Source organism: Stomoxys calcitrans, chromosome 5 (genome assembly GCF_963082655.1).
Source record: "Stomoxys calcitrans chromosome 5, idStoCalc2.1, whole genome shotgun sequence".
Taxonomy (NCBI): Eukaryota; Metazoa; Arthropoda; class Insecta; order Diptera; family Muscidae; genus Stomoxys; species Stomoxys calcitrans.
This window is the reverse complement of record NC_081556.1, coordinates 36875155-36892654: the sequence shown is the minus strand read 5'-3', so window position 1 is coordinate 36892654 and position 17500 is coordinate 36875155. Positions and strand designations below refer to the sequence as shown.

General features: G+C 41.2%; 1 protein-coding gene across 4 annotated transcripts in view; it reads right to left on the bottom strand.

Moving 5' to 3' along the window:
- Positions 1–12312: 12312 nt before the first annotated feature.
- Positions 12313–17500, bottom strand: part of LOC106091466 (dopamine receptor 2) — a 135681-nt gene continuing 130493 nt past the window's right edge. For all 4 annotated transcript variants that reach the window (XM_059369325.1, XM_059369326.1, XM_059369324.1 and 1 more), the window contains one exon: positions 12313–13911. In XM_059369325.1, coding sequence (XP_059225308.1) covers positions 13150–13911 — 762 coding nt within the window. In that variant the 3' untranslated portion in view covers positions 12313–13149. The remainder of the gene's footprint in view (positions 13912–17500) is intronic.

The window sequence follows — 17500 nt, the reverse complement described above, 5'->3', positions numbered from 1 at the left end:
GGCCATGTTCTTTGCGTTTGGCTGCTTCTCGTTTCGCCCCCTTGCTCTTTTGTTTGAGCGCCACTTCACAACAAACACAGCATTTTAATTGTGATTTCCCTCCGGATGTTAGAAATGATGTTACTCGCAATGCATGCTGTATGTAGTGGTAGTACTTGTTGTTGCTTTTGTGTTGAGAATTGTTTATGACTTTATTACAGCATAAAATATAAAAGAAAAAATCCACAAAATGAAAATTTTCAAATTTCATTTATTTTTTAATACCAACTGGAAAATAAGGAATTTTTTGTAATTATTATACCCACCACCGAAGGATGGGGGTATATTCATTTTGTCATTCCGTTTGCAACACATCGAAATATCCATTTCCGACCCTATAAAGTATATATATTCTTGATCAGCGTAAAAATCTAAGACGATCTAGCCATGTCCGTCCGTCTGTCCGTCTGTCCGTCTGTCCGTCTGTCCGTCTGTCTGTTGAAATCACGCTACAGTCTTTAAAAATAGAGATATTGAGCTGAAATTTTGCACAGATTCTTTTTTTGTCCATAAGCAGGTTAAGTTCGAAGATGGGCTATATCGGACTATATCTTGATATAGCCCCCATATAGACCGATCCGCCGATTTAGGGTCTTAGGCCCATAAAAGCCACATTTATTATCCGATTTTGTTGAAATTTGGGACAGTGAGTTGTGTTAGGCCCTTCGACATCCTTTGTCAATTTGGCTCAGATCGATTCAGATTTGGATATAGCTGCCATATAGACCGATCCTCCGATTTAGGGTCTAAGGCCCATAAAAGCCACATTTATGGTCCGATTTCGCTGAAATTTGGGACAGTGAGTTTTGTTAGGCCCTTCGACATCCTTTGTCAATTTGGCTCAGATCGGTCCAGATTTGGATATAGCTGCCATATAGACCGATCCTCCGATTTAGGGTCTAAGGCCCATAAAAGCCACATTTATGGTCCGATTTCGCTGAAATTTGGGGCAGTGAGTTGCCTTAGGCCCCTTGACATGTTTCTTTAATTTGGTCCAGATCGGTTCAGATTTGGGTATAGCTGCCATATAGACCGATCCTCCAGTTTAGGGTCTTAGGCCCACAAAAGCCACATTTATTATCCGATTTTGATGAAATTCGGGGCAGTGAATTGTGTAAGGCCCATCGACATCCTCCGTAATTTGGCTCAGATCGGTCCAGATTTGGATATAGCTGCCATATAGATCGATCCTCCGATTTATGGTGTAAGGCCCATAATAGCCACATTCATTATCCGATTTTGCTGAAATTTGGGACAGTGAGATGTGTTAGGCACTTTGACATATTTCTTCAATTTGGTCCAGATCGGTTCAAATTTGGATATAGCTGTCATATAGACCGATTTCTTGATTTATGGTTTTGGGCCCATAAAATGCTCATTTATTGCCCGATGTCCCCGAAATTTGGAACGGTGAGTTAAGTTAAGCCCCTTGACATACTTCTGCAATATCGCACAGATCGGTCCAGATTTGGATATAGCTGCCATATAGACCGATATCTAGGTTTCAGGTTTTGGGGCCATAAAAGACGCATTTATTGTCCGATGTCGCTGAAATTTGAGACAGTGAGTTTGGTTAGGCTCTTCGACGTCCTTCTTCAATTTTGCCCAGATCAGTCCAGATTTGAATATAGCTGCCATATAGACCGATCTCTGGATTTAAGGTTTAGGGCCCATAAAAGAGGCATTTTTTGTCCGATTTTGCCGAAATTTGGGACAGTGCTTAATGTTAGGCTCTTCGACATGTTAATGCAACTTGGCCCAAATCGGTCCAGATATTGGATATAGCTGCCATGTAGACCGATATCTCGATTTAAAGTCTTGGCCCCATAAAAGGCGCATTTATAATCCCATTTCACTGAAATTTGACACAGTGACTTATGTTCGGCTTTTCGACATCCGTGTCGTATATAGTTCAGATGGGTATGAGGTATGAAATTTATATGAGTATAAGGTATGAAATTTTCACTGAATATTTATGAAAGGTGGTTTACATATATACCCGAGGTGGTGGGTATCCAAAGTTCGGCCCGGCCGAACTTAACGTCTTTTTACTTGTTTGTCCATAAGCAGGTTAAGTTCGAAGATGGGCTATATCGGACTATATCTTGATATAGCCCCCATATAGACCGATCCGCCGATTTAGGGTCTTAGGCCCATAAAAGCCACATTTATTATCCGATTTTGTTGAAATTTGGGACAGTGAGTTGTGTTAGGCCCTTCGACATCCTTTGTCAATTTGGCTCAGATCGGTTCAGATTTGGATATAGCTGCCATATAGACCGATCCTCCGATTTAGGGTCTAAGGCCCATAAAAGCCACATTTATGGTCCGATTTCGCTGAAATTTGGGACAGTGAGTTTTGTTAGGCCCTTCGACATCCTTTGTCAATTTGGCTCAGATCGGTCCAGATTTGGATATAGCTGCCATATAGACCGATCCTCCGATTTAGGGTCTAAGGCCCATAAAAGCCACATTTATGGTCCGATTTCGCTGAAATTTGGGGCAGTGAGTTGCCTTAGGCCCCTTGACATGTTTCTTTAATTTGGTCCAGATCGGTTCAGATTTGGGTATAGCTGCCATATAGACCGATCCTCCAGTTTAGGGTCTTAGGCCCACAAAAGCCACATTTATTATCCGATTTTGATGAAATTCGGGGCAGTGAATTGTGTAAGGCCCATCGACATCCTCCGTAATTTGGCTCAGATCGGTCCAGATTTGGATATAGCTGCCATATAGATCGATCCTCCGATTTATGGTGTAAGGCCCATAATAGCCACATTCATTATCCGATTTTGCTGAAATTTGGGACAGTGAGATGTGTTAGGCACTTTGACATATTTCTTCAATTTGGTCCAGATCGGTTCAAATTTGGATATAGCTGTCATATAGACCGATTTCTTGATTTATGGTTTTGGGCCCATAAAATGCTCATTTATTGCCCGATGTCCCCGAAATTTGGAACGGTGAGTTAAGTTAAGCCCCTTGACATACTTCTGCAATATCGCACAGATCGGTCCAGATTTGGATATAGCTGCCATATAGACCGATATCTAGGTTTCAGGTTTTGGGGCCATAAAAGACGCATTTATTGTCCGATGTCGCTGAAATTTGAGACAGTGAGTTTGGTTAGGCTCTTCGACGTCCTTCTTCAATTTTGCCCAGATCAGTCCAGATTTGAATATAGCTGCCATATAGACCGATCTCTGGATTTAAGGTTTAGGGCCCATAAAAGAGGCATTTTTTGTCCGATTTTGCCGAAATTTGGGACAGTGCTTAATGTTAGGCTCTTCGACATGTTAATGCAACTTGGCCCAAATCGGTCCAGATATTGGATATAGCTGCCATGTAGACCGATATCTCGATTTAAAGTCTTGGCCCCATAAAAGGCGCATTTATAATCCCATTTCACTGAAATTTGACACAGTGACTTATGTTCGGCTTTTCGACATCCGTGTCGTATATAGTTCAGATGGGTATGAGGTATGAAATTTATATGAGTATAAGGTATGAAATTTTCACTGAATATTTATGAAAGGTGGTTTACATATATACCCGAGGTGGTGGGTATCCAAAGTTCGGCCCGGCCGAACTTAACGCCTTTTTACTTGTTTTTCCTTTGAAAGAGTTTTTAAATAACAATTTGGCGCTTAAGGCCTGCATTATTTTTGCCAAATGAAGGTGGGCAAATATGAATTGAAATGAAATGATAATGATTGTTTAAACAGGAATTTTCATTTAATGCTTTCATTAAAATTGCACACAAACATGACCCCGATCGTAGTCTATTAAGTGTGGCTTTTATTAAATTGCCTTAACTTTCTCGAATGCCATTATGGAGCATAATGTACTGATGGTAATAAGTGTTTATGGTTAAGCTGCCATTTTATTAAGTGAAACATATTCCAGGTTAGCCCTTTTGGGCTTTAATAATCATTGGCAATAATATTCTCTTATTGCTGTTTTTATGCTTGCAGGGGGCTTAAACGAGGCGCTTGAACGATATTAATTGAAACAAGTAAAAGCGTGCTAAGTTCGGCCTTATATACCCTCCACCATGGTCGCATCTGTCGAGTTCTTTGCGCAAACAAAGTATAATGCATAAGGACGGAGGAGCAGCTATATCAAGTTATAGTCCGATTCGGGGCTCAAGAAGCGAAATCGGGAGATCGGTTTATATGGGAGCTGTATCAAGCTATAGATCGATTCTGACCATAATGCACACGTATGTTGAAGGCCAAGGGAGTAGCCGTTGTACAAAATTTGTGCCAAATCGGATGAGAATTGCGCTCTCTAAAGGCTCAAGAAGTCAAGACCCAAGATCAGTTTATATGGCAGCTATATCAGGTTACGGATCGATTAGGTCCATACTCCGCACAGTTATTGGAAGTGATACCAAAACACCACGTGCAAAATTTCAGTCAAATCGGACGAGAACTACGCCCCCCAGAGGCTCAAGAAGTCAAGACCCAAGATCGGTTTATATGACAGCTATATCAAGTTATAGACCGATTTGAACCATACTTGGTACAGATGTTGGAAGTGATATCAAAACACTTTGTGCAAAATTTAAGTCAAATCGGATGAGAATTGCGCCCTCTAGCGGCTCAAGAAGTCAAGACCCAAGATCGGTTTATATGGCAGCTATATAAGGTTATGGACCGATTAGGACCATACTTAGCACAGTTGTTGGAAGTGATATTAAAACATTTTGTGCAACATTTCAGTCAAATCGGACGAGAATTACGCCCTCTAGAGGCTCAAGAAGTCAAGACCCAAGATCGGTTTATATGACAGCTATATCAAGTTATAGACCGATGTGAACCATACTTCCCACAGTTGTTGGAAGTGTTATTAAAACACTTTGTGCAAAATTTCGGACGAGAATTACGCCTTCTAGTGGTTCAACAAGTCAAGACCCAAGATCGGTTTATATGGCAGCTATATCAAAACATAGACCGATTTAACCCATTTATAATCCCAACCGACCTACACCAATAAAAAGTTTTTGTGCAAAATTTCAAGCGTCTAGCTTTACTCCTTCGGAAGTTAGCGTGCTTTCGACAGACACACAGACGGACGGACGGACGGACATGGATAGATCGACTTAAAATGACATGACGATCAAGAATATATATACTTTATGGGGTCTCAGGTGTTAAAAACTGAATGACAAAATTAGTATACCCCCATCTTATGGTGGAGGGTATAAAAATAAAGAAATTTTATGCGGGGATTATCCCCTCCTAATGCTGTCAACACTTGTGAGCTACTATGCCATATGAAAACTTCTTCCCAAGGAGGTGTCGTACTGCGGCACTCCGCTCGAACTCGATTATAAGAAAGAGGCCCCTTATCATTGAGCTAAACTTGAATCGGACAGCACTCATTGATGTGTGAGAAGTTTGCCCCTGGTCCTTAATGGAATTTTCATAGGAAAATTTGCATTTAGTAGAGCACGAGTATGATATCTGCTTTAGGGCCAAATGTTTCGGGGAATACCTCCATAATCTCTGGGTGTACCTAGGGGGGGCGCCCCACCCCAAAACCTACCAAACATATATATACACCGATCATGATAATATGGGACTCAAATGAAAGGTATTTAAGATTACGAAACGTATCTGATATCCAATTGTCGGACCAAGTGCTAGGGGGACCACCCCAAGCCCCAAAACACCCCTAAATCGGACATATTTACCGACCATGGCAATATGGGACTCAAATGAAAGGTATTTGCGAGTAGAATACGAATTTGATAGCCAAATTTGGGACCATGTTTTTGGGGGTCCTCCCCTTCTCCAAAACACCACCCCAAATAGGACTTATTTACTGATCATGGCAATATGGGTCTTAAATAAAAGGTATTTGAGTGTAGAACACGAATCTGATATCCAGATGTGGGACCAAGTGTTTGGGGGGCCGCCCACCCGCGAGAACATACCCCAGAGAAGACAAATTTACAACCATAGCAATATGGGACTCAAATGAATGGTATTTGGAAGTAAAGCACGAATCAGATAACAATATTCGGGAAAAGTGTCTATGGGGCTACCCCACCCCCCTAAAACCAACCAAAATAGGAAGTATTTGCTGATCATTGCAATATGAGGCTCAAATAAGAAGTATTTTAGAGTAGAACACGAATCTGATATATATTTTCAAACCCAAGTCACTCAGTGGCAGCCCCATCCCCCAAAACACCTCACAAATCGGCCATGTTTGCCGAATGTGGAAGTATTGGACTCAAATGAAAGGTATTTGGGAGTAGACCACGAATCTGACATCAACATTAGGGACCAACTGTCTAGGGGACGTCCCACCACCATAACAACCCCCAAGTAGGACGTGTTTGCTCACCAAGACAATTTGGGTCTTCAAGACAGTGGAGCTCGATTTTCATAGTCTTTAGGGCCCCATACTACAAACCGGATATATTTGCTGACTTTTGCAATAAGGTGTTCAAAATGAAAGGTATTTGAGATTAGAAAACGAATTTGATATCCAATTTTGAGACCAATGGTAGTATAGGGTTCACGATGCTAATTTATTTTTAGGACTAAGTGTTTGGAGGACCCAAACCCCACTCCTCAAAACACACCTAAATCGTACATATTTACCGACCAAGGTGTAGAGCATGAATTTTATGCCCACTTTCGAAACCTATTTTCTGAGGGTCTACCCCATCTCCAAATCAAATAACAATTATTTACTTGCCATAGCAATATGGGGCTTAAATAATCGTATTTGTGAGTAAAATGCGAATCTGATATCCAAATGTGAGACCATGTATTTAGGGCACGACACCTTTCCCAAAATACCACACAAGGAATACAAATTTACCGACCATGACATAATGGGGCTCAAATAAAACGTATTTGAGATTAAAAACTGAATTTGGGCCTCATTCTCTAAACTCACCTTAAACCAATGCCAATATGGGGCTTTTCTATATGGTATGATATATTAGAGTAGAGCTAAGTGTCTAGGAGACCACCTCACTTCCGAAAAAACCGCCAAATCAGACATACGTATTTACCGGTCATGGCAGTATGGAACTCAAATGAAAGGCATTTGGGAGTAGAGCACGAAATTCATACCCACTATCAGTATCACGTTTCTGGTCCATGTTCTAGCAGTATGCTGATATTATTTCAAGGTCCGCCCCCAAAACTCCCTTCAAAGCGGCCATGTTTGTCTACTATGGCAATAAGGGGCTCAAATAATAGGTATTTGATAGTAGAAAACGAATTTGATATCCAATTTTGAGGCCAAGTCTTTGGAGGGTCGTCTCACCCCATAAATTCTCCACAACCAATGGCAATTGGGGCTCAAATGGAAGAAATTTGAGAGTAGAGCACAATGCTGATATTTTTTCAGGGCTAAGTGCGAGGGTGACCACCCCACCCTACATACTCCCAAACTGGACTCAAATGTGATATCGGTTTTATGGCTAAGAGTTTCAGGGAGACCTAAGCTAAGTGTTTCAGGGAGACCTCCGTCTGTCGGTCGAAATCACGCTACAGTCTTCAATAATAGAGATATTGAGCTGAAACTTTGCACAGATTCTTTTTTTTTCATAAGCAGATTAAGTTCGAAGATGGGCTATATCGGACTATATCTTGATATAGCCCCCATATAGACCGATCCGCCGATTTAGGGTCTTAGGGCAATAAAAGCCACATTTATTATCCGATTTTGCTGAAATTTAGGACAGTGGGTTGTGTTAGGCCCTTCAATATCCTTCGTCAATTTGGCTCAGATCGGTCAAGATTTGGATATAGCTGCCATATAGACCGATCCGCCGATTTAGGGTCTTAGGGCAATAAAAGCCACATTTATTATCCGATTTTGCTGAAATTTGGGACAGTGAGTTGTGTTAGGCCCTTCAATATCCTTCGTCAATTTGGCACAGATCGGTCCAGATTTGGATATAGCTGCCATATAAACCGATCTCTCGATTTATGGTTTTGGGCCCATAAAAGCCACATTTATTACCCGATTTTGCTAAAATTTGGGACAGTGAGTTGTCTTAGGCTCTTCCACATCCTTTCGGTCCAGATTTGGATATAGCTGCCATATAGATCGATCCTCCGATTTAGGGTCTTAGGCCCATGAAAGCCACATTTATTATCCGATTTTGCTGAGATTTGAGACAGTGAGTTGTCTTAGGCCCTTCAACATCCTCCGTAGATCTGGCTCAGATCGGTTCAGATTTGGATATAGCTGACATATAGACCGATCTCTCGATTTAAGGTTTTAGGCCCATTAAAGGCGCATTTTTTGTCCTATGTCGACGAAATTTGGGACAGTGAGTTGTGTTGGGTCCTCCAACATTCTCCTTCAATTTGGTCCAGATCGGTCCGGATTTGAATATAGCTGCCATATAGATCGATCCTCCGATTTAGGGTCTTAGGCCCATGAAAGCCACATTTATTATCCGATTTTGCTGAAATTTGGGACAGTGAGTTGTCTTAGGACTTTCAACATCCTCCGTAGATGTGGCTCAGATCGGTCCAGATTTGGATATAGCTGCCATATAGGCCGATCTCTCGATTTAAGGTTTTAGGCCCATTAAAGGCGCATTTTTTGTCCTATGTCGACGAAATTTTTGACAGTGAGTTGTGTTGGGTCCTCCAACATTCTTCTACAATTTGGTCCAGATCGGTCCGGATTTGAATATAGCTGCCATATAGACTGATATTTCGAATTAAGGTCCTGGGTCCATAAAAAGCGCATTTATTGTCCAATTTCGCCGAAAACTGTGTCAGTGAGTTGTGTTAAACTTCCTGACATTTTTCTACAGTATGCCCAAGATCGGTTCAGATTTGGATATGGCTGCCATATAGACCGATCTCACTATTTAAGGTTTTGGGGCCACAGAAGGCGTATTTATTTTACGATTTCTCCCGAATGTGGGACAGTGATTTGTACTAGGCTTTTCGTCATCCCTATCGTATATGGTTCAGATCGGTCTATATTGGATATAACTACCTATAAGACCAATACGGAGGCATAAGTTATGCATATTTCACCAGATTATAACGAAAGGTGGTTTACATATATACCCGAGGTGGTGGGTATCCAAAGTTTGGCCCGGCCGAATTTAACGCCTTTTTACTTGTTCTAAAATACCAGGTCTCGGAGATAAGTGAGGCAATTTAAACGATGTTTAGTTTGTTTATAATAATTCAAAAATAGAACTTTATTACCCCTATTTAGGGTGGGATATCTGGGGGGCCGCACCACCTCCAAAACCTGCCAAATGGAGATATAAAACAAAAAGAGCACGAATCTGATATATGGAGGTAAGATGGACACCTCCAAAACTACTCCCATATCGGATATTCCAGAGGTAGGTAAACCTCAGCAATATAGGGCTTAAATGAAAGGTGTTTGAGAATAGAGCACGAAAATGATATCCACATTGGGGCGAAATATCTGGAAGGCCGTACCAGCACACCAAAACAGGGCATATTCCCTGACCATGCCAGTATAGGGCTCAGATAAGAGAGTGAAAGAAGGCGCATCGGAGCGGTCCCTGTCCAGCTACTATACAAATAAAACACACATTTATTTTAAAATTTTCTTATATATCATTTTGATATTTTTTTTTTATTTTATGGTCATTTTTGGTTATGATACACATAATGTTGAGATGTTATGGCATAAGCAGCCATTGCACTGTTGTTTGTTTTGATTTCAACTTTTGACTCACAATCATTTAAATTTTATTTTTCAATAGTACTAAGCTAGACTATAGACTAAACTTAAACTGAAAACCGAGAAGAAAAAAACCAAAAAAATTAAAATCACTTACAATGTATGGCTAACATTTAGAATGTGGTTGGGTTAGTTGATGTCCTTGAAATTTGGCAAAGTCCAGGAAAATTCGTTACTGTTTTTGATTTACCCCCCAAAGACATTTTACATTTAAAATCATTTTACAGTTTTTTTATGAGTGTTTTCTTCGATAATTTTTCATTTATTTACTTTTAGGTTATTATTTAAATTTTGCTAAAATTTATATTTACATATTTTTTTGTGGGGATATTTCCTATCAGTTTTTTTTTTCTTGACTTTTTGATTATAATGGTCTTATGTGGTTAAGTGCACATTCATTTAGTATAGTTTTTGTTGAAATATTTTTTTTTGTTTTACTTTTAATTTGAAATTTCATAATACAAAATTCAAAAAACTAAAAGAAACCTGTTTTAAGACTTATCCAATATTTTGTTAATTTTTTAAAATGTTTGTTCTTTTTTTTTGTAGTTCTTATTTATTATGACTAATGTTAACTATCTATTATTTGATTATTATTTTATTTATATTGATAAATTTATTGGCTAATTTATAAAGAACATTTAATTTGTTTTTTTTTTTTGCTGGCTTTTATATTTAAATACAATAAAATCACAATTTTGTATAGGTTTGAGTTTGTTGGTGGACAAATGTTGAGGAAAGGGACAATGTGTGAAAAAGGTTTTTATTACCACCACCATTAGCGAAGACAGTCCAGCTTTCTGGGAGGGGCTAAACCCGTTGGAACTGCAATAAAATTAGCAAATTTTATCGAAATCATAGTCACTCCCTTTATAATACCTAGAAATATTGATTTGCCACCCCTCAAAGTGTATATATTGGGTTGCCCAAAAAGTAATTGCGGATTTTTTAAAAGAAAGCAAATGCATTTGTAATAAAACTTAGAATGAACTTTAATCAAATATATAATTGCCATTTTGTTCGATAACCTTTTGCCATCTTCCTGGCAAATTTAGTATTCCACGCTCATAGAACTTCTGACCTTTATCTGCAAAAAACTGAACCAAGTGCGATTTTATAGCCTCATCATTGCCGAAAGTTTTCCCATTTAAGGAGTTCTGCAAAGATCGAAATAAATGGTAGTCTGATGGTGCAAGGTCATATGGTGGCTATATAGTGGATGCATCAAACGTTCCCAGCCAAGCTCACTCAGTTTTTGGCGAGTGACCAAAGATGTGTGCGGTCTAGCGTTGTCCTGGTGGAATATGACACCTTTACGATTGACCAATTCTGGTCGCTTCTCCTTGATGGCTGTATTCGATTTGTCCAATTGTTGACAGTAAACATACGAATTAATCGTTTGGTTCCTTGGAAGCAGCTCAAAATATACCACACCCTTCCAATCCCACCAAACAGACAGCATAACCTTCTTTTGGTGGATATCAGCCTTTGAAGTGGTTTGAGCTGGTTCACCATGCTTGGACCATGATCGTTTTCGACTAACGTTGTTGTAAACAATCCATTTTTCATCTCCAGTTATGATTCGTTTTAAAAACGGATCGAATTCATTGCGTTTAAGGTGCATATCACAAGCGTTATTTCGGTTTGTTAAATGAATTTCTTTCAATACATGTGGTACCCGTATTAAAATTGACGCCAAACAAACAAATGTAAACAAAATTTCGGGCACTTTTTTCCTAAAGCAAGCTAAAAGTAACAGCTGATAACTGACAGAAGAAAGAATGCAATTACAGAGTCACAAGCCGTTGAAAAAATTTGTCAACGCCGACTTTATTACCGACAATTACTTTTTGAGCAACCCAATATTACAAAATAGCATATTCTCATTCAATATTCTTTGTTTGCCAAAAAAGAGATACTGCGCATAGAATGGTAAAGGGCAATCCATGGTAAGGGGTACTTAAGATTCGTCCCGGCCGAACTTAGCACGCTCTTAATTGTTTTTGTTTCATGTATACAAGTTTGGGGCTTTATTTCATTTTCCGCTTAGGGTCTTTTTTCCGTCTGTCTTACAAACTGTCCTTGTTTCTAGCTGCCGGTATGTCTGTCCTTCTATCTGCCCGTCTGTCTGCCCCTTTACCTGTCTGTATGTCCGTCCGTCTATCTATATCAATCCCCGCCCGTCTGTTTTGCAAACTGTCTGTATATCTATCTGTTGGTATATTTGTCTGTCCGTATGTTTGTCTGTCCCTATGTATGTCTGTCCACTTATCTGTCTGTCCACTTATCTGTCTGTCCGCTTATCTGTCTGTCCGTCTGTCTTTCTGTCTGTTTGAACTGTTGTGTCCGATCACTAGTTCAAAGTTCGAAAGACTTTAGATGATTATTATACCAAGATCTGAAATAACCCCAAAATACATGCGGCAGCTGCAGTGAGAATAACCAGACTCTACTCTACTTCGCCTTCGCTGGGTGGGTTGTGTACACATTCTTAGCACTCAAACACCTATACATATACACTTATGAACTAACTACACATAATGCACATTGTAATATAGACACACATTTAGATGTAAATACACATATACCATACCTACAAATACACACAATACAATACATACACAATTATTTACAAGATAATGGTAGTGAGGGTAGTGGTGATATGACAACCGAAAAAAAAACCCAAATAATGGAAAACAAACATGGCTTAGGCCACCAAACCAAAACCAAAGGTCCAAAGTCAAACATACCAAACGGATGCTGTAACAAATGAAGAGTAAAATACATGGCATCCGGATGTGCAGCAAATCGCAACATGGCTCCAATGACATCATCATGCGGGCCATCATCATGTGGCTTTAAAACACTTGCATAAACCAGAATCGTTCAAAAATATGGGCCTACATAGAAATAAACAAACCAAAAAAAACAGGGACATCAACATCATGGGTGATGCCATGTCATCGGCGGATTTGCAATGATATTTCATTTCCGGTATTCGGCCAGAGGCAAGGCAATGGCCAAAAATTTCGGTGGTTGTGGAGAGGCAAGTCTCACTAAGTGTGGGTGGTTGTGGTGTAGGTGCTGGTGTTCCTTGGAAGGAGCTGTGATTATTGTACTCCTACTTAAAAATTTACTGTGACGCAGACATGGTGGCATGGCGGGCAGTGGGCGACGAGTCAATGTGGCTGATTTGCGTAAGTGCGGCATAAACTGTGTTGCTGCTGCCGGGGAACGACATGTACTCCGGGAGAGGGTTAAAAATGTAGTAGGCTTCACTCCATGGCCATCAGTCGCAGTAGTGGTGGCGCTGATGGCTGCTGCCGCCTCGCTGGCCATTTTACATGCATTTTGGGATTTTGTATTGGCCTGTATCACATCCTCTGCGTACTAAATGTCCGGCTGGTTACCACGTCCATTGTTCGCTGTGGCCGCAGTGTCCACCATCGCACCCAAAGAGCGATTGGCCTCTGTATTGGCTTTCGTTTTGGCACACTGCGCCTCATGGCCATATTCATCTTCTTCGGCGTCAAACAGTTTGGGCTCTGAAGTGGAGAATTTATTGAGATCACTGCCCGTCCCGGGCGTCGTCATCATCATGTTGGTGTTGCCCGCATCCACCAGTACATCATCCTGCTCGCTGATGTGCAAGTTTAGATCACTGTGTTTGCTGAACGATGTTGTCATGGTGTTGCCAACATTTGCAGTGGGCGGATGATAGGCATGCGGATGATACAAATGTGTGGCCGTGGGGGCGTATGACTTTTGCATGGCCGCATGCAAGCTATTCGAGCTAACAGTGCGCTCTAGTATTTCGCCCCAATATTTCTCGGAAAGCCCTTCAATATCGGGACGCATATGGGTGTGGTGGGAATGCAAGCCGGCATTTTTAATATGAAATGAACGATTCAGGCTATTACTGCGTCCTCGAGCACATATGCCTAAGACAGAGCCGCCTTTCATAGAGCTTAGGGATAGGTGGCCTTTGCCACTACCCCCACCACCACCACCACCACCATTATTACCACTGCTGTTTTGTGGTGGTCTTGAGGTGGGTGGTTCTGGCGGCATGGGCAAAGTGGTGATTTCTAAATCGGAATTTATGTGACAACAGGGTGATTTACTTTCGGGGGTATCCTCCTGACGTTTGCACTGAAAAGAAAAGAAGAGCATACGAAAGGCATAAAGGTTAGGCAAAGATAGAGAGATTATTAGAGAGATGTTTTGTTGGTAAAACTAAAATACTACATAAGCTCGAATATAAGAGTCTAGTCATGGCTCTGCCTGCCTGTCATGAAAGGAAATTTTAATAGAACTTTTTTTTAAGGAAATTTTGTCAAAGTTTCTTTTCCGCAGGAAATTTTTTTAAATTTTTAGAGGAACTTTCTTAAAATTTCACATCTAGGGAATTTTTTTAAAATTTCAATTCTATGGGGAACTTTGTCAAAATTTCAGTTCTATGGGGAACTTTGTCAAAATTTCGTTATTTAAGGAAGTTTTGTCTATATTTCAAAATTTTACCAAAATTCCATTTTAAAAGCTTGGTTGAACCTTTGAGTGGAGCGGACGTTTTGTTATTTCGCTCCGCAAGAATTTCCCTATAACTCGTGATAGGTCATTATTTTGTGAAGAAAAATGTAAGTCACTCAAAGATAGCTACGATAGTGGATAGAATTGTGCCTTCTAGAGGCTCAAGAAGTCAAGACCCAAGATCGGTTTATATGGCACCTATATCAGGTTATGGACCGATTTAAACCATACTTAGCTCGAATATTGGATATCATAACAAAACACGTCGTGCGAAATTCCATTCCAATCGGATAAGAATTGCGCCCTCTAGAGGCTCAAGAAGTCAAGACCCAAGATAGGTTTATATGGCAGCTATATCAGGTTATGGACCGATTTAATCCATACTTGGCACAGTTGTTGGATATAATAACAAAACATGTCCTGCAAAATTTCATTTCAATCGGATAAGAATTGCGCACTCTAGAGGCACAAGAAGTCAAGACCCAAGATCGGTTTATATGGCAGCTATATCAGGTTATGGACCGATTTCAACCATACTTGGCACAGTTGTTGGATATCATAACAAAACACGTCGTGCAAAATTTCGTTCTGATCGGATAAGAATTGCGCACGCTAGAGGCTCAAGAAGTCATGACCCAAGATCGGTTTATATGGCAGCTATATCAGGTTATGAACCGATTTCAACCATACTTGGCACAGTTGTTGGGTATAATATCGAAACACGTCGTGCAACATTTCATTCCAATCGGTTGAGAATTGCGCACTCTAGAGGCTCAAGAAGTCAAGACCCAAGATCGGTTTATATGGCAGCTATGTCAAAACATAGACCGATACGGCCCATTTACAGTACCAACTGACCTACACTAATAAGAAGTATTTGTGCAAAATTTCAAGCGGCTAGCTTTACTCCTTTGGAAGTTAGCGTGCTTTCGACAGACAGACGGACGGACGGACGGACAGACGGACGGACATGGCTAGATCGACATAAAATGTCGCGACGATCAAGAATATATATACTTTATGGGGTCTCAGGCGAATATTTCGAGTAGTTTCAAACAGAATGACGAAATTAGTATACCCCCCATCTTATGGTGGAGGGTATAAAAATTGTCAGCGGTGGTTTTCCCCTCCTAATGCTGGGAACATGTGTGAGGTTTTCCCCTCCTAATGCTGGGAACATTTGTGAGGTACTATGCCATGTAAAACTTCTCTCCAAAGAGGTGTCGCACTGCGGCACGCCGTTCGGACTCGGCTATAAAAAGGATGCCCCTTATCATTGAGCTTAAACTTGAATCGAACTGCACTCATTGATATGTGAGAAGTTTGCCCCTGTTCCTTAGTGGAATGTTCACGGGTCAAAATTTGTATTTGCAATAACCCGCCTTGTCATATCGAACATCTTAGGCACTCAGTATTTGTGCAAGAGCCGGTGCCTCCTGGCCTCTCACTGAGACTCTCCGCCCGATATCGCTAATTTGCGCAACTGCCGTTGCAGCAACTCCGTATGGAGCACTCCATTATCCGCAACCTGTGGACGTCCGGTAGCTCGCAGCTACCGACCACACAGATCGGATGTGAATGTTCCAGCCTGTGAGGTGCTCACAGCTATCCTGTGCAGGGGCTGTGGTGGTGGTATCAGGCCGTAGCAAGTTGAAATCTCGACTGGTGAAGCGGCTGCTCTAGGCTTCTCTACCGACATATGACTGGTCAGCAGGGGCTTTTGGCGAAGACACCTGGTACGAGTCTCAAGGACAAGGCTGAACCTATTCTATCAACCCATGCCTATAGTTTGCCTAGGCCATCGGCCTTCCCCGGCAAACCAACACGCTCTTTTAGAGTTTGCACTAATAGTAGGCGCATCGCTCTCAGGTTTATTGAGAGGCTTGGTGCGAATGATCCTAAGACTCTCACTAATAGGGTGAGAGACTCCCTTAATTGGGCTTGGGGATTCCCTGCACACGCCTAGATTCGAAAACTGCTCCGCAGTCAGCCAATAGGTAACCAGGTGGACGTCCCATGCCTTTAAGAACTAGGGCGAAGAATAGTAAGGTGTCCTGTGGAATGTGGAAGAGTGGTTCCACTACTTTCTCATCTGCCCCTGGGTGCGTACGGAAGCTTATCAAGACAAGATCTAACCAATCTTGTGAGGATGAACTCCTGGCGGAATCAGAAGACGAGGCTAACACAATAGTGGTGGAAGTTCTGAATCTTGGCTATAGTCTGGTTTCTAAAAATAAATCTCCGCCATTGTAGGGCCGCTTTGGCGGCACTAAAGGTCCTCCTGATGGCAGGGAAATTTGACGTGGATCTAATTCAAGAACCATGGGTTTTTGGAGGAATGGTTCGTGGACTAAGAATTCCGGGACTCAAGGGCACGGCGAATGGGAGACGCAGAGCCTGTATTCTTGCAAAGAGTAGTCTGCAGATTTAGTGGTAGCTAGTCTTGAAATGAATACACGGTTCAGAGATGACGCCTTCAAACCTTAAGTTGCTGGTTGAAGACGCTACTGTAGGGAAGAAGAGCCTTGTTGTAGGAAGTGATGCTTATGCACATCACCAGATAAGGGGAAGTTCGGACGAAAGGGTTGAGCTGCTTATCGAATATATTATAAGTTGCAATCTGGCGATTTGTAACAAAGTGGATAAACCGACCTTTATTACCAGGAACAGCGGGAGGTACTTGACATTACCTTTGTATCGGAAGATATAAGCGCAGGATATGCGACTGGGATGTGTTGGCTTCTCCGATCATCGTTATATTAGTTTAAGCCTTATTTGAGACAGTGACTTGTGTGAGCCCCTTCGATATTCTTCTTCAATTTGGCTCAGATCGGTTCAGGTTTGGATATAGCTGCCATATAGACCGTTCTCTCGATTTAAGGTTTTCGGCCCATAGAAGGCGCATTTATTTTCCGATTTTGCTGAAATTTGGGACAGTGAGTTGTGTTAGACCCTTCGACATTATTCTGCAATTTGCACAGATCGATCCAGATTTAGATATAGCTGCCATATAGACCGATCTATCGATTTAAGGTTTTGAGCCCATAAAAAGCGCATTTATTTTCCGATATCGCTGAAATTTGGGACAGTGAGTTGTGTTAGGCCCTTCGACATCCTTCTTCAATTTGGCCCAGTTCGGTCCATATTTGGATATAGCTGACATATAGACCGATCTCTCGATTTGCTGACATATAGACCGATCTCTCGATTT